We start from the raw sequence: 27,103 nt of genomic DNA, 5'->3' as shown, positions 1-27,103 counted from the left end.
TAGCCAAATTAGGAAATGGGAGCAGGTCCGTTTTTCAGGTGGATGCTAAGCCGCCTGTGGAAGGAGCCTCCTGTGGGATGTGTGTTGCTATGAAGGATATGACTTCAGCCGTTACACTGAAAAAGTACCCTTTATGTTGTGCTGGCATTTGAGCCGAGCTGGAATCATGGCGCAGGGAACCTTCTTTTCTCTTAATAGCTTCTTGACTCCGGTGAGCGTACGCCGCTCTTGTTGCACTGCCGCAGTGAAGTCTGGGGAGATGTGTATGCTGTGTGACTCAAAATGTAGCTCTTTCTATTCCCTGCCCCGTTTTAATATGCACTTTCTGTAGTTCATAATACGGGCAATGATGGGGCCACACGTAATCGCCAGGCTTGGGTTTGGGTTTAGGTGAGTGTACAATGAGCCCGCTCCACATTGAAATGAGGTGAAAGATCTTGACTCTAGGTCATCACATTTTGCCTTCACCGATTTCATATCCTTCGTCAAAGATGACACTGCAGCTTGCAGAGACGCAATATCATCCTCAGCCATGCTAATTCTGCTCTCATTCTCAGTAATTCTGTGTGCGTCTCCCTCTCCAACTGTGCATGGATAGATGTAACATTAACTTGGATAAACTTAGCGTTCACTTCCCCAAAACCCTTCCCCATGGCATCCATTATTTGCTGCATGTTCAACGGCTTAGGCGCAATCTAGGAAGCAGGACTCGACTGTGTATCAGCAATAGGGATCACTACCCCCGTGGCCCTGGGAGCAGCCCTCATAAAGTGGTCCTTGTTTCCGCCCTTCTTAATTCCAGTGCCCTTTGTCATGCCAGGCTACCTCCAACTACAGCTCGGGCAAGACCTGGAGGGGTGCCGTACAGGCCCAAGTCCTGAACAGGATTCTTCAACGGGGAGTTTGGCAGCAGTGCAGAGAAGAGCAATAGGGCAGCTAGGCATGTGACCACCGTCCGGCGCAGGGTTAACGTATTGTCTCCCTCCGCAGACAACTAGTCACGAACTGCAAGCATGCCCAAATGCGTATTTTAACTCAAACGTGCGCAAGATAGTGAGCACAGTACTGTCGTTGGGCCCTACCGTGTGCCAATCTACCCCAATGTTGTGCTGCAATAGTTTTCTGGCCCAGTGACAGTCTGTGGGGGGGGAGGTGCCAGCTCATCTCTCCCCCGTTTGCGGTAGTTGTGCAGGGCCAAGAAGGGCATCGGAGTAGATTTTAGAAATTCACTGCTGCAGCCCGGGCTTACACTTCCACCATCCTCCTTAATGGTAGCGTAACAGCCGTCTAGCACGATGCTGCTGGGGCTGTCTCCAGGTCCCGGGAAGGCAGGGCACCACTACGCCGCATTGATAACCGGCCACGGCCGGCCCACTCTGTCCCCTCTCTCCTCAACGCGCACTGCCGGAGTGGCGGCACGGCCGGGGCCCGGCTGCTCCGGTGAATATCTCTGGCCCCCGTGAACCGTTTGGAGCGGGAACTGGATCCTGCACTTCTGCCCCTCACTTAGACAGGTCTGTCTGACTCATGGATCCAATAGTGCAGCAGTAAAGGTGCAAATCGCCTGCTCCTACTCATAGCTCAAAGAGAAGCCGCCATACTAGCTTGGCTGCTCCGCAGCACCCCATTGTCGCTAAGAAAACTCTTGCTCAAAAATTAGGGAAAGACTTTGATGATAAGGCTTCTGTCTTGAAATATATAACACGTGTTGAAAGTACTTACTAGTACTTACTTGTAAATGAGTTGTTGAGTAACTTTGGCACTGTAATAGGATAGATTACAAAGTGTCTAAAGTCAAAGCTGACCTTTAAGTTGCTTGTTACTCCTTTAGCAAGTATAGCAGTTATTTTACTAGCTTTAAATAGGGTTTACTCTTCTAAAACATAAGAGTTGGTAGTGTTTTATCATTGCCAAAGTGAATGAGTGTAAAAGCCTTCCAATAGGATTTACCCACCTTGATTAGCTCTGTGCTCTTTTAAATGGCTGTGATTGGGTTTTGCTTTCCCTGATCTGATCTAGTGCATTTCTAAAACAGCCTTGGAGTTAATACTTGTCCTGAAGTTGCTTGTAGCCCCCCTTAAAAGTATGAGTTCTTACTTAACTTTGAATTGCTGAATACCATTCTTAAAAGTATTATAAGCTGCTTACTTACCTTGAAATACATTGGGCCTCATTACTAGTTTGCCGTTAAAAAAAAAAATAAATACCGGCATGCCGGTGATACCGTGTCCTTGTAGCACTGCTGCTGGAATTTTTTGTAGATTCCGAGTCAGCGTGCACGCGCATCCCGGAAACTGTAGCACCGGCATGCCTGTAATGGTCCAAAAAACCCCTATACCGGCATCCTCGCTGACTCTGACTGTTATTACTGTGGCTGGTGGTTCCGGCACCGGAAATGTCATCGCGCTGGAACAGGAAATGCACCGGTGGCCGTGCAAACACAATCCATTGCAATCCTCAGCGCACAGCAGTGTTACTGAAAATCTGATCAGCTACCAACACAGAGGGACATGTCTGCCAGGCAACCTGTAGTCTGTCGCTGCAAGCCGATGTTCAGTGTACCTGAACTGAACATGCTGGCTGACACCCTTGTTGAGCACACAGATTAAGTCTTTTGCACATATCTGTGGCGCCAATCGCAAATAAGTAAGGCAGCCATATGGGAGGATGTTGCCCGTAAAGTCTTTGCAGTGGGGACAACACCCTGGACTGTGCGAGACTGCTAGAAGAGGTGGGACGACCTACATCCCCGTGTCCGCAACCTCCTTGCCGCACAGCGCGGCCATGGCCTGGCCACAGGAGGGAGAGCACCATCACCTAGCAAACTGCAGGCGTGGGAGGTGGGTGATGCAACATCCGTTGATGCCGGTGAGCCTCTGTAAACCCAAAGTCACATGACACACCTTGTAGGCCCAATGCAAATGGCTAGGTCAATATGTCAAGTTTGTGGAACCTGATCCCTGCTGCCATTCCACCCACCGACGACCTCTTTTCACACATGCACAATGTACTTGGCCGCAAGCTGAAAACAAACACCACTGACACACTCCACATGTCCCCTGTGTTAGCCACAAAGGTAGCATCTGCATTCGCACAGACACACATCCCCCAGACAATGCCCAACTGCTGTCATCACCGCCATGCCACCACTTGGCCAAAGCCACGTCATGACAAGATGCACAAATCAATGACACCTGTCGCACCCACCATGTCCCTTCATGCTGAATCACCATCAACAGCCATAGGCAGCAGTCACAAGAGAAACGCATCTGTTTCACAATCGAACTCAACATGCCACACAGCTAGTGTGGCATGCCCATAACACCCAAACCGGTAAATGCCAGTAGCCCAGTCAACAGACACTACGCACTCCATGGCCACACAACAAACATACACCCACACTGCATCCCCCACACATGCATGTGTGCACCATGCCATGCCCTCCATGTCCATGACAATGCACATGATTCAGAATTTACTAGCATTAATGTCTGTCTGATGGATCCACACCCATCACTGATGTCCTGCCTCACTGTCCCCCGCAGGCACATCATCTGACAATGAAGGGGAACATGTAACCACATCCAGGGGCACTGGTGCACAGCCCCACCGCAAGAAAACCACCACCTCGAGCCAGGATTCAAGCACAACTACCACCAGACCGAAGCGTGCAACACCACCTTTGGCCCTGCCCCAGCCCCCTCAACCCCCCCCCCGCCGGAGACACCTACTGCCAAGCGGCCCCACCATCTGGAAACAGCAGCCCCCAGCCAGCAGGATGAACCTGCACCACTATCAGAAGGGTCTGTAACCGAAAGCATGGTGGAGGCCAGTGTGCACGACACACAGTGACAGTAGCTAAGGGGATGGTGCTGTGTTCAGTCCTATGGGCCCTCAGAGCCCACCATCCATACCACAACCTGGAGTACGTAATATGACATTGAGGGACGCCTCACCAGGATGGTGGAAAGGCAGCAGGGAGTGCACGCATTGGTGCAGCATTATCTTGCTGAGGTGCAACTCACGTGCCAGATGATGCCGGATATGTCCCAGAACACCACACGTATGCTGGGCCGAGCCACGGAGGGGGATGTACCACCTGGCGAGGCGTGTGCGGGAGGCAATGGTACAATCTCTTCCCTGGTGGAGTCAATTAACGTGTTGGTCCAGACAGTTGCCGAACAACGCCAAATCACCACCCCACTGCCCCCATCCTCGAGCACAACACTCACGAGTTCCGTGCAAAGCAGCTCTGCATCGTTCCCAGAGGCTCAGTTGCCCAGCAGAGGGGCACCCCCCTCCTATTAAAAGGGGGCGTAAATGGATAAAGGTTAATGTGCGTGTGGGGAGGGAGTAGTGTGGGGAGGGGGTGTGGGGATAGTTGGGAAGGGTGTGTGTGGGGATAGTTGGGGAGGGGGGCTGGGAATATTCGGAGAGGGGGTGTGGGGATATGTGGGGAGGGGATGTGGGGTCAGTAGTACGAGATTGTAGTGGTAGGCAATGACAATCACATCTGTACATAGTTATTCTTGTCACAGTCCACCTGGGGTTTAAAAAAAAATGGGCATTGCTTATTCAGTGTGAGTGCCTTTAATCCGGTCCAGTGCCCAGTATGATCCATGTCCAGTGGCCAGTCTGATCCATGTCCAGTGCTGTGTCTAACAGTCTATCAAAAGTAGTGTTAAATTAATTCTTGCTGTGTGGCACGTCCGTCATTGCCATTGTGGCGCAGTGCATTTTCACCGTCTTCTTCATCCTCGCCCTCCGCCTCTGGTGGCAACATGTCCATGTCGCGGGGGTAGGGGGACGTTGCACCTGATGCACATGTCGTGCAGCATGGCACATACCTGTAACGCTCACCTGATTCCCGTAGAGGCGCCGGTCTTGACTGGGCGTATACCATATCTTCAAAGGTGATGTGTAACACACGGCTGGCTCTTTGGGCTGGACCTCTGTGCACTGTATGTCTGACTCGAAGGGTAAGATGTCTGCAGATAGAAAATATGGGATTAATGAACTGGGTTATTGAATGTCTCTCTCTTCTTCCCTTTCTCTTCTCCTGTAGAACCCCAAAGGTTAACGCTCTCACCTTAGGTAAGTGAACGCCGTGCTCTCCATCTGCCTCGGGGCAGGGTGCTGTAACCAGTTTCTTCACTGGATAAGGGGAGCAGGCCTCTTGACTTCAGAGGACTGCTGTCCGTCGTTTACTGCACGAACGGTAAGTTTCGAGTAATTCTAATGCCTTTAAAGTCTTTAGTAATGATGTTTCTTGTTTTGCAGGGTTCCGGCGATGGCGGATGACGGGCTTAAGTGAGTTGAAGATGGAGCCCGTGTGATGAATAGAAGCGCCTGGAAGCACGTAAGTAAGCGCTTGTTGCCTGCTTCACGATGCGCTCTAACTGTCTTTTTATTTTGCAGGTACAAGTTCGGAGCGGCTGCAGGGTGCCGGAATACCCACTGGGTTAGATGTGGAAAGGAGTAATGGCACGTGAGTATTAAAGTTCCCCAATGTCTTTAAACGCACCTTGTTTTATCTTTCAGATGCGGGATGCAGCGCCGAAGGCCTCCGGAGCATGCGAAGAGTTGGTAAGCTTTTGTCTTTCAGATGCCGGAATGCAGCGCGAGGCGTTGGTGACAGCCGATGGACCAGGTAAGTGAAGAGCTGCCACTGAAGACCGTAATGCTAACCTGTTCTTTCTTGTCTTTATAGGTGTTGCTGAAGACTGGATTCAGGATGGTAAGCCTTTTTCCTTAGGCCCAGGATCAGATGCAGAAGACACGATGAGCGTTCTGCTGCAGAGGATGCAGAATAACGCACAGCAAGATTCATCCATCGGGTGTGGTTTAAATAGCAGCCTGTAGTGCTTAGGTGTCTCCTTCCACAGCCACGCCTAGGTAAGAAAAGAGTTCCTGCTTTCCAGAAGAGTTCCATTGTTCTGAACCTAGGGAGTGGCTCCTGCCCCACCCAACAGGAAAAGTAGTTCCAAACAGAAGAGGATCAGAGGCTCAACTGGCAGGCAAGTAAGCAGCATGGTCTGCTGCAGGTAAGTCCACCCAAGCATTATGAGCCCGGCGCTTCCAGCGCTGGGACTGGGCATATTTATGAGCCTGGTGCCACTGGCGCCAGGACTGGGTCCAAAAGGTCCCAATTGGGACTGGTTGGCACTCGGAACCTGGGTTATGGATCTGCTTCCAAGGGAGTTGGGAAAACCCTGACCTTTTGGAAGCAGAGATCATGACAATACCAGCACAATTTTGCCCCCTTTCTCTGGGCCGTAAAGGAGGGCTCCCCCAGATCTGCTGAGGCAGCGGAACCTGGCCTTCAACAGGCCAAATGTCTGCTCGATGGTGCAGCAAGTGCGTACATGTGCACGGTTGTACGACCACTTCTTGCCTGTTGTGGGGTTGCCTGATGGGGGTCATGAGCCATGCCATAAGTGGATACCCGGCAACACCTGCATGAGAGCAAGAGAAAGGAGAATTGTGATTTTGTGGTCATTCTGGGTTGGCACAGGCTGTACAGTGTTCTTTTGAGAAGACTACCATTCACAGGGAATTATTACTTTACATGGCATAGGTTATTTACTATCTACCCTGTAGGTGACCTTAGGGCAGATGCATGTGGGGGGAGAGGGTTTGTGCAGTTGCTGTCACATGGGCCATTCACTGTCAACCTGCCCTCTGAAAAATCCTGTACAGCTGACACCAATGGATTTAAATTTAATTTATGATTTACCAATGAAAGTGGACTGTGCCTATGCAGTGGGACTTTTGACATTCACCTCATTAACATTTGTTATTTAGTGGTATTCACAGTATGCAGTCTACATCTACAGGACTTCACGTACACATCCATCTACATCGTAACATTTGACAAGGTCACATATCGATTGGTAGTATGTGTGAGGAGTAAAGGGCTACGTAACAACATTACGGCTGGGTGTTTGCATGGATGTTGGAAGCTTCATTGGTTGAGGCATGCAAATCTCAATTATGCATTGGTGGTAGTTAACAATTGTTGGAATTTGCTATTTTGGATTTAAAGCATTCTACTTTTATCTCTGGCTGACCATCATGACTTGTGAATTCACTTTACTGTGTTTTTGAATGTCATTCGTTGTCACCAATATGTGGTGCATTCTGGTACATGTGGTTTGTGTTTTCTAAAGGCCCAAATACATGTATTAATGTATGTACTGCGCTTCTGCATGCTATTACTGTGTAGCACATTCTGTGACATCTACACACTAGCAGGTTCAATGCACTCAGAAGGCTGTCTATGGTCATGTTCCAATCCATGTGTGAAGTTTGTTATTGTGCAGGTTGCGGATGACGAAGTTCCTTGGTCTTATTCCTCATCTACGTTTGCCTTTTATTGGCCTATCCAGCCTCTGTGCACTTCAATAGATGCTTGGTAATGGATGGGATATTGCAGACAGAGTGACGCTGGATTAATGCATGCAGTGTGCACCTCCGCTCATTCTGCAGCTCATGCTGTGCTATGTTTCAACACTCCTCATGGCCTTGTGGTTAGACTCACCCAGCAGCCACGTTGCATATGCTGTTTACTGCCCCCCCACCATGCAACACTCATCATGACCTTGTGGTTAGACTCGCCCAGCAGCCAGGTACGATGTCCAGCATGTCGTGCCATGTAGCGGGGCAGCCTGGAGTTGCGCAGCACCATGGAGTCATGTGTGGAGCCAGGGAATCTTAAGCAGCAATGTGTGATTATTTTGCGGGCATCGCACACAATCTGTACTTTGAGGGAATGGTACAGCTTCCTGTTGTGGTACACTACCTCCACAGCATGCCAGACAGCCAGCTCCACATGTGTGCAGTCAACCGCACCTATTACTTTAGGCATGCCTGCAAGTGCATGGAATGCTATTTTTGTTGCATTCACCTCCTCCGTAGTCCGTGGCAAGCAGATGTTGTCGCGTATGTGGGACAGGAGTGCCTCTGGCAGCTGGGAGAGCATACGGAAGAAACAGGGTTGGCAGATTCCATGCAGCTGCCCCACTGTGTGTGGATAAGTGGCAAGGAAGTGTAGCACAGACACTACCTTCAGCTTTGGAGGCGGCTGTCCGGATAATTATTAGGCTCACCAGGTCATCATGTATGAGGTCCAGTATAGTGGTGATGGTGCCCCTGTCCAGCCAGTACAGGGTGTGGATTCTTAGCGGGGGTGAGATTGAATGGGGTGGCCCTTAGGCAAGGGATTGGTGGCTGCCTGCAGGGTACAATCGGCTGCACATTGGGTTTGTGCCGGCCCATCATGGCCCTCCTTCTCCTCATGCGCCTCCGCTGCGTCCTCTTCCTCCCCAATGAGTAGCTGTGCAGGCATGTCCTCCAGGTCCAGTACTGCTAATGGTAGCATTGTGGATTTGGAAGGAGTGTAGGGTGTGGGAGTGGTCCTTTTGTGCTGTGCCACAGGCCATTGCCTCCACCTCTGCTGATTGTGAGCACCTGTGGCAGGTTTCTACACACCATAATACTCTTAACGCCTTGTCCGCGATGCCAGTGTTTACGGCATCATTGTAACCGTTATTACCTGCATCATTGTACCCGTTATTACTGCCATTTACATGCCGGTGGTTGCGTGTCCATGCACCTCTTAATGTGGACTTACTTACGCCATGCCGGTATCACTGGCACGGCTGCCGTGTGTCAACGCTGATACTGGCAACGGTGTGGCCGGGCACTGTGGGTCCTGGCTATGCCGGTGACACCGGCATCGTGACTTGAACTACACCGGTCCGGAAAAGGGTGCTGGTACGGAAATAACAGCAATGCTGTTTCCAGACCGGCATACTTGTAATGAGGCCCATTGTGTTTTTCTTAAAGTGTATAATTGGGTCATGCTTTGCCTGACCTGCTTTTATTTATTTTTATGTATTAGTTTTTGTAATGCACAATATACAGCAAAATGTGTGTTTCAAGGCGCATCAAGACGTGGGGTGGGCTATGGGAGAGGAAGAAACTGAAATTTCTTTTTTAAAAGGTATTGAAACAGTCAGAATGTGCAAGTGCTGATACATGAGCAGGGGAGACGCGAAGGACGGGAGGTGCAGGAGGGGTTATAAAGGGAAGCAAACAAAACGTTCAGACTAGGTCATGAGATGATTTTGTTACGTGTAAGTGCTGAACTTGAAAAAAGTGGGAGAGTAAGGGGTAACAGACAAACAAGAAGATGAAAAACGATCCTACCAAGCCTTGTGGCAATTCTGATGGTACATGTGCAGAAACATGAAGAAAAAGAGGGGAGAGGAAGGAGCAAGTGAAGAGGTGAAAGAAGGATAAAGAGGTGTAACAGTGGGGTGGGCAACACAGTTCATGGGTAACGGGGAAATAAACGGATGCCATAATCGATAGAAACATGGTGACAACCATAGCGGAGCTGGTAAAGAAGCCAACCACAAGGTGCAGGGGGGCAGTAACCGGTGGCAAAAGACAGTAGAAAGGGCACGGTAGGAAGAAGGTACACAGCATATTGTACGAAATATAGCAGTACTCCAAAACCATGGTTAAAAATGGGGTGGGGCAGGGGTTAAGGAAAATAGAAGCGCAAAGACAGGTGGAAAAAAGTGAGCCTGACCTAAGTAAGGAGCCGTGCACAGAGGGATCTGGGCTGTGGGAGCCAGTCAAGGGAATAGAGGAAAGAGGGCAACAAGGCTCAGGACAGTGTGGGTGCCGTGAGGGAGGTGCCCCGAGAAGGACGTAGCATATGGTGAGCAGATGGATACAAAAGAAGAAACAAGGCCATAGGGAAGGCAGCATGGAGGAGCAGGGGAACAACAAAACAGAGAAGCTGTGATTAGAGGAATGACGCAAGGCTAGGTCCTGGCAAGGAGCAGCTAAAAGAGGGGTTAAGAGGAGATGGGAGGAGGGGGCAGGTGGCACGGAACGCCGGCCGCGGCCACACAGACCAGAAGGAGAGAGGCGTTGGAGTGGGTTAAGTGGGGGGCGGCAGGCTTCGCTATGACGGGGGAGTGGGGTGAACATTGGGGAAAGATTACAATATGGAGAGGATTACTTTGTTCTGTTATAAGAACTCCACCTATAGCTTGATTTTAATACTATCGTTTTATAAGATGATTGGCAGTGTGATCAAATGTAAATGTTCTGTTAAAGGGCCTTGCTTTGCTTAGTGAAATCAGATTTTGTGCTTTAATGAACCTAATATATGTCATACTGTGGTAATGCTATTTGAAGGCAAATTTTGTATTAAACTGTTTATGTAAAAAAATTGTAAATTAAGAATATTGAAAGGTTGATTAATTTCAACTAAACCAATTAAAAAAAATAACAAAAAAAAATATGGAGAGGATTAAGAGGTAGGCACAAGAGGGTAGGAAGGAATGGCTAAGCGCACAGTATGCTGAGGTGGGAGCAACCAGAAACCTGGCAGAAAGGAGAGAAAAAGGTTGGAAGGAGGCTGAAAACGAGCTTGGTGCAGGGGGGCAGAGAGGTAGTAAGATGTGTACACATTTAGGACTGGGAGTAGGCGTGGATAGCAAGATGGGCAAAGAGAAGACAATGGGTAGAGAAGTACGATATATACAAAATATGCAAATAAAAAATATGCAATGCAACAAGGGGATACACGATAGGGGTCTGAGACGAAACCATAGGTTTGAGACAAAAGAAGGAGCTTGTGCGGAGTCCGAAGTTGTGGTGAAGACTAATGGGGACATTTCACCGGCAAGGTAAAGTCCAGTCGCATATGATGAGCAATGCAGGTGAGGAAACGGAGGTCTTGCCAATGGATGCTGATCAAAAAAGGAGCAGGATGATAGTGTACTGCCGTTGGAGCTAGTCAGGAGATGGTAGCAATCCGTGATGGCAGCCATGTTGACGAGACAGGAATGAACAAAGAGGCATTGAACAAGGGGCAAGCTTCACCTGCCGGCTCAGTGGAGATGGACGTGATGGAGCGAGCAGACAACCCTAGGGCCCCAGGGGCAGGTCCATAGAGGGACTGCAGGCAGGTCTCTATCTAGAACATAGTGACTCTGGCGTCCATGTTATCAGATCTTCAAATGCATTAAGCCCAACAAGGCTTACCTGATTATGATGGCGCCATAAGGAGACATCACAGGCATTCCACTGCTCAGTAGATTGTGCAGGCGGAAGCAGGGCCAGAACGGAATCTTCGAGCACTTCTAAAATAGTCAATGTTTTTACTTAACTTAGAATTGTATTCTTCACTTCTGAAAAGTATCCTTGGTATGACTAGCTATTAGGTAGCTGATACTTCTTGTACCAATAGGTTATACTGACCTTGAATAGCTGTTGCTCTTACACTGTAATTGAGTTTTGTTTTTTTCTGAATTGCTTAGTGCGATCCAAAAATAGTTGACGATGTTCATACGTAGTAGCTTAATGCCTCTCCCGAAAGTATACAAGTTGTTACTCCCTCTGAACTGTTCTTAAAAGTAACATTGGTGTTGTAACTGTATCCATTCATAATAGAAATAAGTTACATATGTTGCAAGAAATCCATGTAACAAGTGTTTATAACTAGGTGATTCTGAAACTGAATAACACTGTGACAAATAGGGTCTACTTTTCTTGAATTACCTATTGTAACCTAAAAGTAACTAACCTGGTTTTATTCTTGGCACATTGCCTTTCTGAATGTAGAACTTTAGGTTTGACTCACCTTAAACTGCCTATTGCTAATCTTAACAGGTTATACATTGATTTATTTACCGTAGGTATCAAGTTGGTTTTTATGAATGTCTTTATAACTTGTGTGATTAGTACTTCCCCAAGATTAATCTTGGCCCACTGTATTTAAAATAAACTATTATTTTTACAATTCTTAGTGTATCAGTGTTTCTGTGAACGACATGTAAACTACAATGTCATTGTACTGACCTACACCCCCCCCTCCATCCTAAGATAAGCCTGACTGCTCTGTCCATGCTACCAACATTCTCAGGCAGTTCAGCCTTATTCTAAGGGTAGAGTTTTTGTACTGCCTCCGATATGGTTTTATGAAGCCCTTAGTTGGACTTTAGAAAACCTTTCCTAACTTGTATGATGAAATTACCTTTTTTAATTACAATGTTTTTGTGATATGTCTTTTCTTTTCATTTCCACAAGATGGCCTTCGACGTATATTGTGTCAAGTTGGTTTGCAAGAAGGACCTGACGGAGAAAATTCTTCGCTTGTGGATAAACTTATGCTTTGTGATTCAAAGTTGTGGAAAGGTGAAGTTCCTTGCAGATATTTAGTGTAATATATATTTTGTCTGGGGCGATCTGTTGCTTTGATGCATATGTATTCCACTAGAAAATATTTGATGCCTTCTGGACTATATTTGTGGTACTTATTTCACTTTCAAGACATAATGTGTCTGAACATGCCATGTTGCTGATTTTTGTTTTAGCAAGTGCACCCATTGTTGTAGAAGTTAACTGTTGGTTACAACCCATCAGCTTGAGTTAACAGGGTTGGGTGCCTTTGACGAGGACTGCAGTGCCTAGTACAAAAAGCAAATGGTGGTATGGCAACTACTGCCTCGGGTGGTGGTGCGACCCTTGTATACCATTTTTTCATTTGTTAAAAAACCTCTTGCATACCAACACACATTCACAAATGAAATCAAGGTAATCTAACAATGCAGCTGAGAGAAATTGAAATGGTGCACCAAAGAAAGTGCTCCCTCTTTATTTGTGGTGCCGGGAAGCAGGTGGTGTGACCCAAGAGTGAAGGAGGAGAAAACAAACTAAAGGTATGTTTTCTGAAATACTTCCAAAAAGAGTGAGCCAGGTGTTGATGGGAAGTCTGAGGAAGAAGCCAGGATTCTGCTCAGAATGCTGGCAGATAAAGCCTGCATTACAACCACCCGATTGGTTGCAGAGCACTACAACAGTACTAATTTTCATTGAAAAGTTAATAGTTGTTTCTCACATACCACACACTCTGCTGCGTCATACACCAAAACACCACGCAGCTAACACAAACACCAATCCCAGCCCCTTGCGAGGTGGAAATGGAGCACCATTTGAAGGCTTTCCCCCACACACGCACCTTCTACCAAATGGTAATACCAAACAATCTAGGACGCAACCACTCCCCAGCGCAAGCCTGGACCGAGGACTTGGGCACCCTGATCGAGCCCTCGGATATCCTGGAATGCTATGCTGCCATACCCCTAATATCCATTAACCTCAAAAACAGAGAGATTCTTACAACGGCTATACTATACCCCCTCAACACTCTAAGACATGGGGATTGCACACACAAATGCTGGAGGGAATGCGGGTCCCTAGGCACGACAGGCCACAACCTTTGGCACTGCCCTAAACTCATCCAATACTACAGATGATTGGCACGATGACCTTCGAACCCGTAGATTTGTGGCGCTACTCCTTTTTACGGCGAGAAAAACACTAATTACCCGTTGGAAAGCCAAGTCCCCTCCCTCACAACCTGACCGCACAGAATTACTAGCGAAAACATGCAGATTCAAACTGGCGGCTATGGCCAAAAGACAAACCTCCAACACCTCCAGAGTTGCCAGATTCAGCGACTTCATAGATCAGTACGCCTAAGGGGCCCACAGACGTCTACACGAATTGGGACGGACAAACACCTCACATGACCAAATACCCACAAAGGCCGGACATACTACCCACAGTGGTCAAGGGCACCTGGGCAAAGAGAGACCCCTCGGCTATGCCTTGGCAGAGACTAGGCAGAGCAATCCAATACGAAACACTTCGGATGCAACTCACAGTTGGGAGGCGGGGGAGGCAGATGGGGAAAGGGATATTATGTTGGGGGTTTAATAGTTAAAGGCTAGGGAAAGGAACATTTCTCCACATAAGATGAAGCTAACATAGTAGGAGAGGGCGAAAGACTAGACTTCAGCATTCAGAGACTACTCGGACTATAAGAACCCCCCAATCCTACGGCAAGGTGGCGCAGAAAACTTCATGCTACAACAAGGCCCATAACCCCCAAAAGCTCTGCTTTTGCCACACTGTGCTTCCTTGTCGCTATATTTTTCAATTTTTTTTCCATATGCTTCGTCCTACTGCTAGCTGTTCAAGGTCTTGTAACAAGCTCAATGAAATGCCAATAAAATTGTGTTTTTTTAAAAAAAAAAAGTTGTTGCCATTTCAGCCCAACTTATTATTGTGGGTACAAAGGCTAGCGAATTACTCCCCAAAGCCTTTTTTAATGATTGAAATGTCGCGGCCACCATTACTACACAAACCTATACCAAACTTCCTTCATTTCTTAAACTAAACGAGATCACTTGAAATTCATGTTTCAAGGTTTGAGCATCTTTGCACAGTAAATGTGTCAAAGGCACTCAACTTTCAGCTTACTTTGTACATACATTGACCACATTTTCCAGATGTGTCCTTGAGATTAATTGACTAGAGTGTGGAGGTTAAATAGTCTGTGATAGAGAATTTTGTTAAAGTTCTATCTGTGATAAGACTTTAGAAAGCCCACCTTAGATGAAGAGGGTAACACCTCCTAGGTTCAGCCTGAACTACCCTAAGGTTTGGTAGCAATGGCTGACCATCCTGACTTAGTCTAGGAGGGATGAGGGCTGTAGTGAGCCACACAGTTCTCAGAGCATACACTTAGTTCAAAGTAACAGTTACACACTAGAAGATATATAAAAATAGCATTTATTTTATATACACTAAAGCTTATAACTTTTGTAAGGGTTCTTTCACACTGTAACAAACACATGATATATGCAATATCAGAAGGATAAAAGATAATTTAGAACACTTTTAAAGTAACCCAAAAGTGGTAAAAAGTTCTTAAAGAAGTATGCAAACTTCCGACCAACCTGTATAACTTTAGTTACCCCCTACTTTACCAATCTTACGAAGTCCAACCCTATTCTAGGTGAGTCTCAGTCAAGGTGGGCACTGGGGACCAGTGACCATGGTCTGAGGAAGGAAAGTCTGGTAAGTAGTAGACAAGGCAGAGCCTCTGAATATTTCTTCGCGAAGGCAGACCCTCTGAATATTTCTTCTTGTTTGCAGGTGAGTAGCAGTGAAGTTTCTTGCGTAAAGAGCACTAAGAGTTGTCCACCGCAATGTTTGGTAGGCCTAGGAGGGGATGCAAGTAACCGCTTAACTGCAACCCTTCGAAACACAGGAACAACAAAGCAGGCCCCGTTAAATATTGGTAGCTTAACAGTAGCTTTTGAGTGAAGAAGTTTATGCTGTAGAACTGTCCTCATGGAGAGGTGACAGCAGACCTCAGTTACGGGCTTGGTCTTGGTGACTGTAAAGAAAGTACTTGCAATGGATCTGGTGGTTGCTCTTCAGTAGTTGGACGCTGTTAGGGAGATGTAGCCCCTTTCCTGGCTCTTTTCCTCCATCCTTGTGGGCGTCCCCCAACATGGGGCCGGTACCGGAACCTTTGGCAGCAGAAAATATGTAGCTTGCCCATTAAATTTAGTATAGTGGGCGGGGGCGCAGCCTCGGGCGTGGGAACGGGCCGCCCTGCGGTGCAGCACTGCAGTCTCATTTTCCGAATGGACTGTGTTGGACCTAGCAGTTAGGCGCAGCAGCTTTTTAACTTTCCTTTGGCTCCCCGTGGTTTTGTTTATCAATCTTCTTCACCTCCCTTCGGTGCCTCGCCTCCCCTGGCGCTTGTCGGCTGCAGGAGGATTCACAAGATGTGCATCAACGGACCGCTCGTTCTCAGCCTAGGACCTCCATGCACTCTGTCTTGAGTGCCTGGGGCCCGACCGCCACTGGGACGCGTGTGCAGCTTGCAGCACTCTCGGTCACCGGGCTTTGAAGAATTGGTTCTCACATTGGACAGGGGTTTCCATGGGTATGGGTTCCTTGAAATCCGGTTCTGGCAGACCTGAGGCCGCCAAGGCTACCGGTGCACAGGCCGAGGGGCTCAGGGGCTCTATTCGGCGGTCCACAGTGGGGCGATCAAGTTCGTCCTCTTCGATAGTCGTGTTCTACCTCCAAGAGTCGGTCCTCAGCACGATCCAGCATGACTACCAGCATAGCCGATGGTGCACAATCTAACAGAGCTTTCTCCGAGGTCAGGAGTTTGGGGCGTTTCAACTACCGGGCCGCAGGCCTGAGGGCTCAGTGCTTACCAGAGTGAGCTCTGAGTTCGAGGCTTCTATTTCGGCTTCAAGAGCCAAGGTGTGTCCGCTCATGTCTGAGCCGGCCACATGGTAAAGGTCCTTTATGCCCTCACGCCCAGGGCGTGGTGCACGGCCCCAGAATGGTGGATAGGCATGTGGCGGAGCCTCCAGGCCAGCAGCCATTTTGGATTTGAATATGGGTCCGCCTGTGCGTGCTTGCTCACTTAAATGGATGTAAAGCGGATGTGAATCCAACTTTACTTTTTGGGAACAGTAGTTCACCCAAGAAATAATAAGAGAATTAAAAGGAAGCCAATGCTGTGTGCTGCCAAAGTATATTGCGGGTTCTGCCGAAAATAAATCGGGAGACGGAGGGGTGGGGGGGTGGCTAGGGTGGTGGTGGTGGGGGGATGAACAGACAAAAATGGCAAATTAGGCAGTGGAAAAATAACCAAAGTCCTATAATGACGATCAAGGGGAGCGGGAGTTGCAGGGGTGTCCCCTACTTCCATGATAAGGAAAGCAGGGGACAAACAATGGTTACCTTCCGCATAAGTAAAGGGACCTGGTGTCGCAGAGGGGTGTACCATTGTGGGAATGGGCAGACCACAACGTGGTGTGCCGCCCCAAGGTAATGGGGAGGAGGATGGATGGGGGGAATCATGATTTCACTTAGGAGCCGATTTCGAATTCAGTATTGCTGTATTCAGCAATTTGGAATTCGAAATGTTGGCACTCAGTAAAATCACAGAAACTGCTCTTCTGAAAACCTGTGAAGAACTGCTTTATCTCTGGACTCAACTCCCCTTCTGTCCTCATCCTTCTCAATCTCTCCTCTGCCACAGTCAACCATTCCATCCTCATACAAAGGCTCAACGGTACCCTTGGTATCTCGGAACAGGCACCGGACTGGCTGACATCCTTCCTTACTGATTGCTCTTCCCAAGTCATCTTGGGCACCTTCTCCTCCTCCTGCTTCCTTCTCCACATGTGGTGTCCCCCAGAGTTCTATCATCTCCCCTTGGCTCTTTATCAACCTTGCCCTGCTTGCACGCCTCATCTCCTCCTCCTCCAACTTCCAGTGTTACGCAGATGACACACAGCTCTTTTTCAAACTTCCTGCTTTCCCTCTTGCACTCCATCATCCATGACTGCCTATCTGCCATCCAGTCTTGGTGCATCTCCAACGATCTCTGCCTCAACGCCTGTAAAACTGAGATCCTTCCTATTGGGACCCCTGCTCCCTCCTCCTTCCCTCTGTCTGTCCGTCTGCCCTCCTTGGGCTCTCCCCCTGCACCTTCTTCTGAAGCCAGAAAACTTGGAGTCATCTTCGAGTCCTCTCTGTCCTTCCTCCCTCACACTCCGGACATTGCCAAGAAGTCTGACTTCTCAAAGGAATTCTCCCTTTTCCCTGGAGGCTCAATGTTACCCGATCCCTAGTTCTCTCTAGGCTTGACTATTGCAATAGCTTCCTCCTGAATCTACCTTCTTCCACCCTGCTACCCCTCCAGCTAATCCAGAATAGGGCAGCGAGATTTATCCTTGGTCTTAAACCCAGGGACTGCATCTCTCCTGCCCTAAATAGTCTTCATTGGCTCCTGGTTGTTGCACGGATTAAATTCAAACCCCTCTGCATCATCCACAAGGCTGGATAGGCACAGGGACCACACTATCTCAAACTTTATCTTACTAAATAGACCACTTTGTTCCTCTGGCACCAACACTTTGTGTGTAAAGCAATTTGCTATACAGAGGGTAGGTGGTCGATCGCTTTCCACAGCTGGCTCCCTCCTATGGAACAGCCTCCCCCTGCGCCTTGAGCCGGCCTTTCTTAAATTCCAGAAGCTCCTCAAGACCTACCTCACCTCCCCTTCCCTTCTTCTCTTCTCTTTGCTAATCCCACAGTTGCTGTGATTGGTGTCTGGGGCCCTTATGCATCCTTGGGACCCCTGACCCCCCTACAACCAATCTGCCCTGCTCCTGTCTACCCTCAGCACTTTCCTTGGCACACGCACCGCCTCAGAGGTTTGCACTTACTCCTAGCGTGGACCTTGACCTTGTAGCACTCGTCAACCGAAGCACTTCATCTGTGAGTCACCCATGAGCCCAGACTCCCCAGCACTAACGCCCTCTGCCCTTTTCCTTGCTGCACTTGTACGTTCTGAATACTCGCAATGCATAGTAGGTGTCCTTCCTCCTTTTCCCTCCACTGCTTTTATTATTGTGTTTTGTAATGTATTTCACTCCCTTGTTCCCTCCCCTCACCCTGTGGGCGCTTTGAATTGGTATTTTACTTGCAGTATAAGCGCCTAACAAGCAAACAATAAATAAAATAAATATCAGTATATTACAGTCGGTCCAAAGTAATAGGAAACTATAACTCCAATCACACAATATGGAAAGACCTAAAAGGGTCACCGAATGAGAGTAAGACTAGGTGAGAGGGGAAAAAGATTTCCACCCACCTAGGGACAAAGTAAAATAATTACCAAGTCCAAACAAAAAGGTCTGGGGTTGACGCAGGTTAGGAAGATTTTCATTAATATGAAAATCTTACCCAACAGTGGCCTATGCTGATGGACTAAGCTGAAATTTGATGGGACCAAAATGAAGCACCCAGGAATAGTGCTCTTCAGATGTCCTGTTGCCGAACAGATCCTAGCACACCAACCAGTATAATTCCTGGTTGGTGTGCTAGGACAAGCAAGTTTCCTGTGTATCTGAACTATCACAGCACACAAGTATTATGAATCGACCCTGAATTCTGTTGCAACAAAATAAGCACAGCTCCTTCTAAGCTATACTACCGAAGAAGCAGAAGCAAAATGGAAATTTCTTTCATCAGAGGTTAGGTAAAAAGATGGGTGAGTGGCCCATGCTGAGGGGGGTTAACACAAATGCATAGTGGCACTCCTAGGGTATAGTGAGAAAGTTCATAGCAATTAATAGGATATCAGAAACTCTGCTGGCAATGATCAAAAACTAAAGCCCGGCATGGAAAGCCAAGTAAACAATATGACTACAACTGAAAGATTTGTTCGTGTAGTCCTAGTTCAGTTTCCAACATAAGATTAAACACCACACCACAATGCAGTGCACTCTTTATAACGTGCTCCCAGTTGTGCAGGTTGAGGTCCAGAAAACATTCAGGCCCATTGTATGAAAGAAGTCAACCTGTGCTCAGAGTAGTAAAAATATTCAGTTTTGTGTGCTGAAACAGTGAAAGGGGAAGGACTTCAAACTACAAAGGTTCCTACATTTTAAGGCACAGGCCTCACTTTGGAACCCCACGAGATTACTTTTTGTGCATCCAGGGATGTATGATGATTTTTTTTATTTACCAAATCCACAAGATTGTGAGAAAATCCCAAACCAAGAAAATAAACCACAAATGATATTGCTGCGGTAGTCTGCTCAGAGTGCCGGCTTTGCTAGTTCTGCAGCATTCTGTAATACATAGGTGGTACATAAGTGGACATTATAAGTATGTTTTCTATGCAAATTGATGCAGCAAAGGTGTCTTTAGCTGAATTGATGGGGGAAATCGTGTTGATTCTGTGGGTGGCGTGGTTGGGTTCCTGTCCTCTTAAGATTGGCATGAAATCATTTTACAGTTCTCCAGAATGGTAGTCATAGGACTTCAATATCTAAAAAGTGAAATGTTATGATGGTTTACTTGCTGTGTGTGACGCCTTTCTATGTCTCAACTTCTCACTGTGGCTCTGGTGGTTGGGTCCATACATCTGATTATTAGAGCTGCAGAATTATGATAAATTCGTCTCATACAGGGCACAGTGATAGAAAAAGTGTAATTTATTCAGCTGTGGTAATGATATCAAAGAAGGAATTAAAGAAAAGATATTGCAAATGGCTTACACGTTTAAGTCAAATGGCATTAGTGCTGCACAGCTACTGCAGTAGTGATCTCCAGGCACAGAATTGCATGCAAAGTGCATATTTAGCTAAGTCCTTGGTTAACTGGACATGCATCTGTAATTGTGAAAAGGAAAAATCGGGGTTAAATTGATGCTGGGAGGCTATATGGGAAATGTGATTTGCCTACTGAGAGTTGATTTCTTTTTCAGGTGCAAGAAGTATGTATCATCAGCTATTTATGAGCAGTCTTCTAATGGATTTAAAATACAAAAAGCTTTTCGCCGTGCGCTTTGCTAAAGTAAGTAACTTGATATTAAATAGACACAAAACTAGTATAATGCATTTAAGAAGTCGTTTTTGGGCCGTTTACTGCATAAGCATGACAAGGCGAGAATTGAACATGAACTGCAAAGTCGTGAAAGTCTTGTATTAGACACATAGTCAAACATTATGCTTTCTATTTTTTTAATATGAAATCTCAACCACTGTCCTTTTAAACAGAATTATCTGCAAACAAGAGGCAATTTCCCATATTCGCTGGGAAATTGTAGTAGTTGAATAGCATCAAGTGTGCCCCCACTCGAGACTAGAAGTATGGGGGCAATCGCACCCCTCCGAGTGTTTTACGGGACGGAAAGAGAGGTGTCTGATATGTCCCGGAATGATACGAGATTTTCGCAAAGTCTGGGCAGAAGCTTTTTGCCACATTGGCTGGGGCGGGAGACCGACACTCGATCAACCCTTAATGAACAACATGTACATCCCCCAAGTCCTGAAAATGGGGCATTGCATTAGATGGGAGGAGCTGGGGATACGACCCCTGCGGATGTGACGCAGGACGGGCACCTAGCACTGTTCACCGACATGCAGGACAGGTTTGCATTACCTACTGGGGAGTGCTATAGACACCTGCAATTAACGCACGCTATCCGTGTCCAATTCCCAGTTTTGGTTGATATTCTGAAATGCTCTCCCCTAGAAGTAAACATTCTCCAGGTCGGGATCTCAGCAAAAGTCACATCAACACTATACCAGGCAATAACCGCTTTTGGGGCTCAGGAACTCTCCCGGCTCTGGGAAAAATGGGACACGGTAGTGGGCCCGCCAGAATACAAAGAATGGGTTGAGGCACTAATGTTCCCTCAGGAGATAGGCACAGACACTAAACTCTGCTTAATACAATTTAAAATACTACACCAAGCCTATCACTCTCGGGCCTCAATGAAGAAGTGGAGGATGGAGACTGTCTGCGGTGCAGAAGGGCAGAGGGAACATTCTTTCACATGATTTGGGACTGTGACGTTATTCAAAACTTCTGGAGCAGATGCATCCGTAAAATCATTGGGGTCTTGGGGTCCCCAGTTCTGCAGGACTCAAAGATGGTAATACTTAGGATATGGGGCGAGGTGGAGTATACCAAGTGCGAAAAGATGTTCCTTGTGGTGGCAATGGGGCTGGAGAAAAGACACCTAGCCTCCACGTGGGGATCCTCAGATGGGCCAAGCCGATGGATTAATAAAATGGACCGCTGTGCATCCCTGGAGAAATGCAAATACAAATGCTGGGGCTGCCATGGGAAGTTCTTGAAGGTGGGGGGGAAATGGACTGGGAATGTTTAAACGCCTAGCTTGGGTCGCTCCTCTGTTGTCGCACTCATGGGGCCCAGGTGCATGGAAACGACCCACGTTCCCCACCCGCCTTGGGACCCTTTGCACATGGTTTCCCATCCCTCCTTACAGGTTGAATATGGACATATACTGTATTTCTGCAATGTGACCGTGTTTTTGTTGTTGTTGTTGCTTGATAGTCTACCTTGGTTCGTTCTGTAAAACCAATAAACGGATGTAGTAAAAATATGTGCCCCCATCCCTCCAATCAGCATTATCTCTGCTTGTAAAATGTCCTCTCCTGCTTCCTGTTGCCATCTTCAATGCAAGAATTCCAAGCAAGAGCCTTAAAGATGATATGGACTTTCAGACTCAACCCTGTGGGCTGATTCTGAGAGGCCACTTTATTCTGTTGAACATGGAAAAACACTAATCTCTAGCCACACGCTATCAAGTTAGTGTGACTGAGCCATAAGGCATAGCCTTGAGTGTGGGGGTGATAAAAGTTTCAGTTAAGCACAAACGGAGCACTCATACTAATTCAAGTTATTCAGAATGTACAAATGTATGGTAATTTTTATTAGGCCCTGAATAAACGATTGACAATGAGAACCACAGGCAAGCAAACTACCAAACCTACATTAATAACATATCTAAAGAGCACCAACATTACCTTTCACACACTTAAATCAGTTGATAGAAGACTGTAATATAGTAAAGTGCATGATGAAAACAAAGGAATTAAACCCCTTAGAATCTGGTAATTAAGAGTATTAACACACAATACACTGCCTTTATAAATATAAGGCCCTATATTAAAAAAATCCTTTTCTTGCTAAAGGAGATGGGGCCTACTTTGAGTCACAAGTCCCAATACTGTTAGGGAGATTTATCATTGTTATGCTTAATTCCCTCTCCTAGTGGGACCCCCAGCACATTTCGAGGATTTCTGGATTTTTTCTTTCAATCCTGAATGAGTGGAGCCTTTTTCCCCTCATACATTCATGTGGGCTTTGTCTTTTGGAAATCTATTCTTTGTATTCTACCCGTACTATGGAGTCTGACTGCTCCATTGCCCTTAAAGGCATCTCTGTTTTTACAACTGCAGCACACAGCTCCTTAGGGGCAGTGTTGCTGGGGACCCTTAGGACCGCTCTTTGATTATTTTTCTATATCCTCAATTAACTACAGTTCTGAGATACTTCGTATCTCTCCCAAAACTATGTAGTCTGAGAGATTTGCACGCACCACCTTCAGTGGAGTGCCAAAGGGATACATAGTTATCCCCACGCTCTCTGCTTATGTGACTTTTCAGTCACATAGACAACCACCTAGTTATGGCTGGTGGCAGTGGATGTGTTCTAGCAACTATTTTCTATACCGCAGGTTATGTGCATTGCCTCGGTAGTGCACAATAGGGGCACCCAAGTACCAACTTGGGGCGCTCGCTTCTTTTTTCGCCATTACCAGCGTGGTGGTTGTTTTTTAGTCCTATCCGTGTGTGTTTTGCCTTCAGCGGGAACCCGTAGGTATCCCTGCCTAGGCTCCAGTGTCTGGGCAGGCAGCAAGTGGGGGAGGGGTTTTCCAACCCCATCCTTTGTCTGCCAGAGTGCCTGACTAGGTCCAGCTCCCACATAGGGGCTCTGGCTGTCCTGATCGCCCCTTTCTGTAAAATACTGATAGAGATTGCAGAGGAGTGTGTGCTGGAACTGTATATAAAGTGAGGCTTCTGGAGTGAAAAGCAAGTCGACCACTGGAAGCTGATGGAACCGAAGAAGACGACGACCAGAGAAGCCTGTAGACCCTTTGCAACACCATGAAGTGCCCACTGCTGTCCTGACCCAGTTTTCTGTGCAACGGAGGAGCTTCAAAGAGGACGACTCCTTCCCTTTGGCTGGTGGGAACAACCAGTCCCAAGACTGTTATTGAAACCAGCCATCTTCCAAGATCCTATGAGCTGCAGAAACTGCAATATCAAAAGACCTGATGCCCATTTCGAGTGCATCGTTGTGGAAAGGCCGAATCCATCCAAATCTTTTCTGAACCCATAAGGACACTACAGTGATCCGATCCAACTCACCCAGACCACCTCACCAGAGTGTGGGACTGCATGCATTGAGTGAAGACGATTGACTGGGAAATCCGTGTTCTTTGGTGCTGCAGAAAAGGCGTCAAAACTGCACAGTGAATCGAGAAGTTGCTGAAAGTTGTTCCCCAGGTCCTCCCTCGAGACTGCTGCTGAGAGATCCTGTCTATTGTCCTGCCTTCAGTCACCAGACCAAGGAATCCGGAGGTTGGGTCCAGAGCTGCAACTTCACAGAGCATCCAGCACAAATAGAAGGTATTGCTTACCTGATTCCAAGAAGTCGCTCCAGAGCGTTGGAGTGCATGTAGATGTGTCCAGGGCAGCCCCCTCTTACCTCTGACCCAACCAGTTGCTTGTGTCCCCTTCTCCTGTCCATCTTAAGGTCTCCTTTGTTGGTTAACTTGCTGCTTCAATAACTCTAGACACTGGAAGAAATCCACAGGAACTCTTTGTAATTCGCTGATTGTCAAGACTTCAAGCCCTCTCCGAACTGCCCTTAGCTAGGGTTGCGTTTGTGGACTTAAAAGACTTACTAGGCAAAGAAACCGTCTCTAGATCTTTTAACTAAGCTCATGCTACACGAACCATTTTCCCTCCCTGTTACTGTATAAACCGCTTAAAACCGCATGAGTGCACAATAACCGATAATACAATAACATTGTCTCTTGCCTTTCTAACGTTGCTACAAATGTAACTGCGAACAAACAAAAGTGCCCTTTGAAGTGTATTACCAAGTATTTCTAAGTGTTTGAACGTAAACGTCTGAAGTATTTTAAGTGATTCGGTGTAAATATAATAAATGTATACTTTTTATATAAAAATAAGTGTAAGTGCTTCTTTGTTGTGCCTGTGTAGCTAATATTCATTGTACTTACCTACAGCTCACATCTTCCTCTTAAGATGAGCCTGACTGCTTTGCCACTCTACCAAGGTCCTGAGCTAGTACAGCTAAGAGTTGGGGATCTACAAGCCACTGGGTTAGCTTACTAAAGTCTTACTGTCAGTAGGATTTAAGAAAACCAGTTTAACAGGAGATACTGCTTCCACGGCACCCTTTGACAACAGGGCTCTCAGTTCTTCCTGGAGCTCCTGTCCCGGTTGGATTGGGGGAGGTGGAGGTCTGTCTGGAGGCCTTTTCCGAAGAGGCAGACCATAACCCCACCGAATCAACTGCAGGGCCCAGGCATCGGCAGTTATTTCCTGCCACTGCGGCCGATGTCCTCCAACCGTCCTCTAATCGGTGCATTGTGAGATGGGAAAATCAGAGTGGGTTAGATGGCCCTGCCACTGTTGCTGGCCTCTAGAGGCCCCTCTGCCCCTTCCGGGATGCTAGATGCACCTCTGCCCTTGCCTGGCATGCAGCAGCTGCGCCATAGCATGACAAAATTTCCAACTCTAGGGATAACAAAACTGCGGCCCACTCGACTCCTAAAATCGACTCTCCCATCCATGCTCATAATGACACCGCAGCCTCTAAACTCAAAGGCACGCTCATCAACGCACGCTCCGTCCCCACGCATGTCCTAGATATTGCAGATCTCATTGTCACGGAAAGCCCCGATTTTTCTCGCAATCACTGAAACCTGGTTGCAGGCGGCCTCCGGCCCTACCCTGACCCTGGCCATTCCCGACAACTATTCCATCATCGGGAGTGACAGGGACACCAACCAGACTAAGGGCGGTGGATTAGCCTTCATATTCAAGAGCTCGCTTAACCTTAGAGCTGCCAACAGCCTTCGGCTGCCATCAGTGGAACTACTGTCTACTAAATTGCCGATCTCACCTAATCACACGGCCACAGTGCATTTCATCTACAGGCCCCCCGGCCCTACCTCTTAATTTGTAGAAGACATCACATCTATTCTAGCTACTAGCACTAAGCCCAACTCTCAAATTATTATTTTCGTTGACCTCAATTTAGGTTATCAGGATAAGAATGACACCAAAGCCACTGACTTAGAAAATGTCCTGGCTGACTTCGGCCTCACCCAACATGTCAGTGAGCCCACCCATATTAAGGGTCGCACTCTTGACTGGGTTTCAGACATGAACTCAACATTACCTCTGTGTCTCCTTGAGCATGGTCTGATCACCACAAAATATAATTCTCCATCAATTCCAGTCCACCCTTAGATAAACCTAACCTCGCCCCTCCCACTTACACACGCAACAAAAAGGATATTACGGTTGAGAAACTTCTCCCTCTCATCCTCCCTCTACTGAACTCGCCGTCCTCCACTTGCTCGGACCCCACAGCTTTAGTAGACACATATAACCGCGCCATGCTAAAAGCCCTCAATACCATCGCCCCAATCAAACTGCGCAAACAAAAACTGCGGTTCCACCTCAACTCCTGATTCACCCCGCACTTATGCGACCTGCGTAAAGAAAAATGAAAAGCTGCCGCTCACTGGAAAAGCTCACCTTCTCTAGCTAACAAAAATAACCTCACCTCAGCCTCCCTCACCTCCAAAGAAGCCATCCTAGCTGCAAAAAAGGAAGTGTACAATAAAAGGATCATTCAAGCCCAATCTAACACCAAGGAACCTTTCAAGGATCTGAAAGACAAGGGCAAACAGGCGCTCCTGCTCCTCCTTGATCTTTCAGCAGCCTTCGATCTGGTCGATCATCAAATCCTCTGCCACCACCTCAAGATTGCTGCCTACTTCTGACGCAGCAACATCCTGGATCAGCTCCTTCCTAGCAAACTGAACCAAGAGGGTCTTCTCTTCACTAGCTGCAGCTGACCCAGCCCACGTCCCGTGTGGAGTCCCACAAGGATCCTGTGTATCTCCCACACTTCATAACGTGTTTACTAAACCACTTTTTGATATACTATCTGGGTGTCCCCTACACTAATTATGCGGATGACACCCAGATACTCATCCATATCACTGGTGACTATGCAACCGATGCTAAAGCTCTTAATACAGTCTACACTGTCATCCAGGCCTGAATGGCTCATCATGGGCTTTGCCTTAATGATGAAAAAACGGAGCTAATCATCCTAGGCTCTCAATCTAAACTCACTAAACTCGACTCCAAATACAATTCCTTCATTACTAACGGGAACGATATCAAAGTCTCTAACGTCACTAAAACTCTTGGAATATATCTAGACTCTACTTTATCCCTCGATCGGCAAACCAATGCAGTTGTCTCAGCGTCATCCTATACTTGTAAACTGATTACAGCATGTCGCTCCTTTCTGACAACGGGCAACTGTCTGATTCTCGCCAGAACCCTCATCATGTCCAAAATAGACTATTGCAACGCCCTCTACTTAGGGACTAGTCAAAGAAACCTTGATAAACTCCAGGTCACGCAGAACAATGCCATAAGGGCAGCTCTCAACGTACCCAGGCGCTCTCACATCTCCAACACCAGACGTAACCTACATTGGCTACCCATCTCATCGCATATCTCTCAAAGCA

At 47.3% G+C, this 27,103-nt stretch overlaps 1 protein-coding gene across 3 annotated transcripts in view; it reads left to right on the top strand.

Annotated features, from left to right (window-relative positions):
- UBR2 (ubiquitin protein ligase E3 component n-recognin 2) overlaps window positions 1-27,103 on the top strand; it is a 2,523,611-nt gene that overhangs the window by 323,693 nt on the left and 2,172,815 nt on the right. For all 3 annotated transcript variants that reach the window (XM_069608499.1, XM_069608498.1, XM_069608497.1), the window contains exons 9-10: window positions 12,112-12,219; window positions 20,186-20,274. In XM_069608499.1, the coding sequence (XP_069464600.1) occupies window positions 12,112-12,219; window positions 20,186-20,274 (197 nt within the window). The remainder of the gene's footprint in view (window positions 1-12,111; window positions 12,220-20,185; window positions 20,275-27,103) is intronic.

This window comes from Ambystoma mexicanum, chromosome 4q, assembly GCF_040938575.1.
Source record: "Ambystoma mexicanum isolate Mex_15411 chromosome 4q, UKY_AmexF1_1, whole genome shotgun sequence".
In the NCBI taxonomy this organism is placed as follows: domain Eukaryota; kingdom Metazoa; phylum Chordata; class Amphibia; order Caudata; family Ambystomatidae; genus Ambystoma; species Ambystoma mexicanum.
Note: the sequence above shows the minus strand (reverse complement) of the source record. Positions and strands in the feature narration are given on the sequence as shown.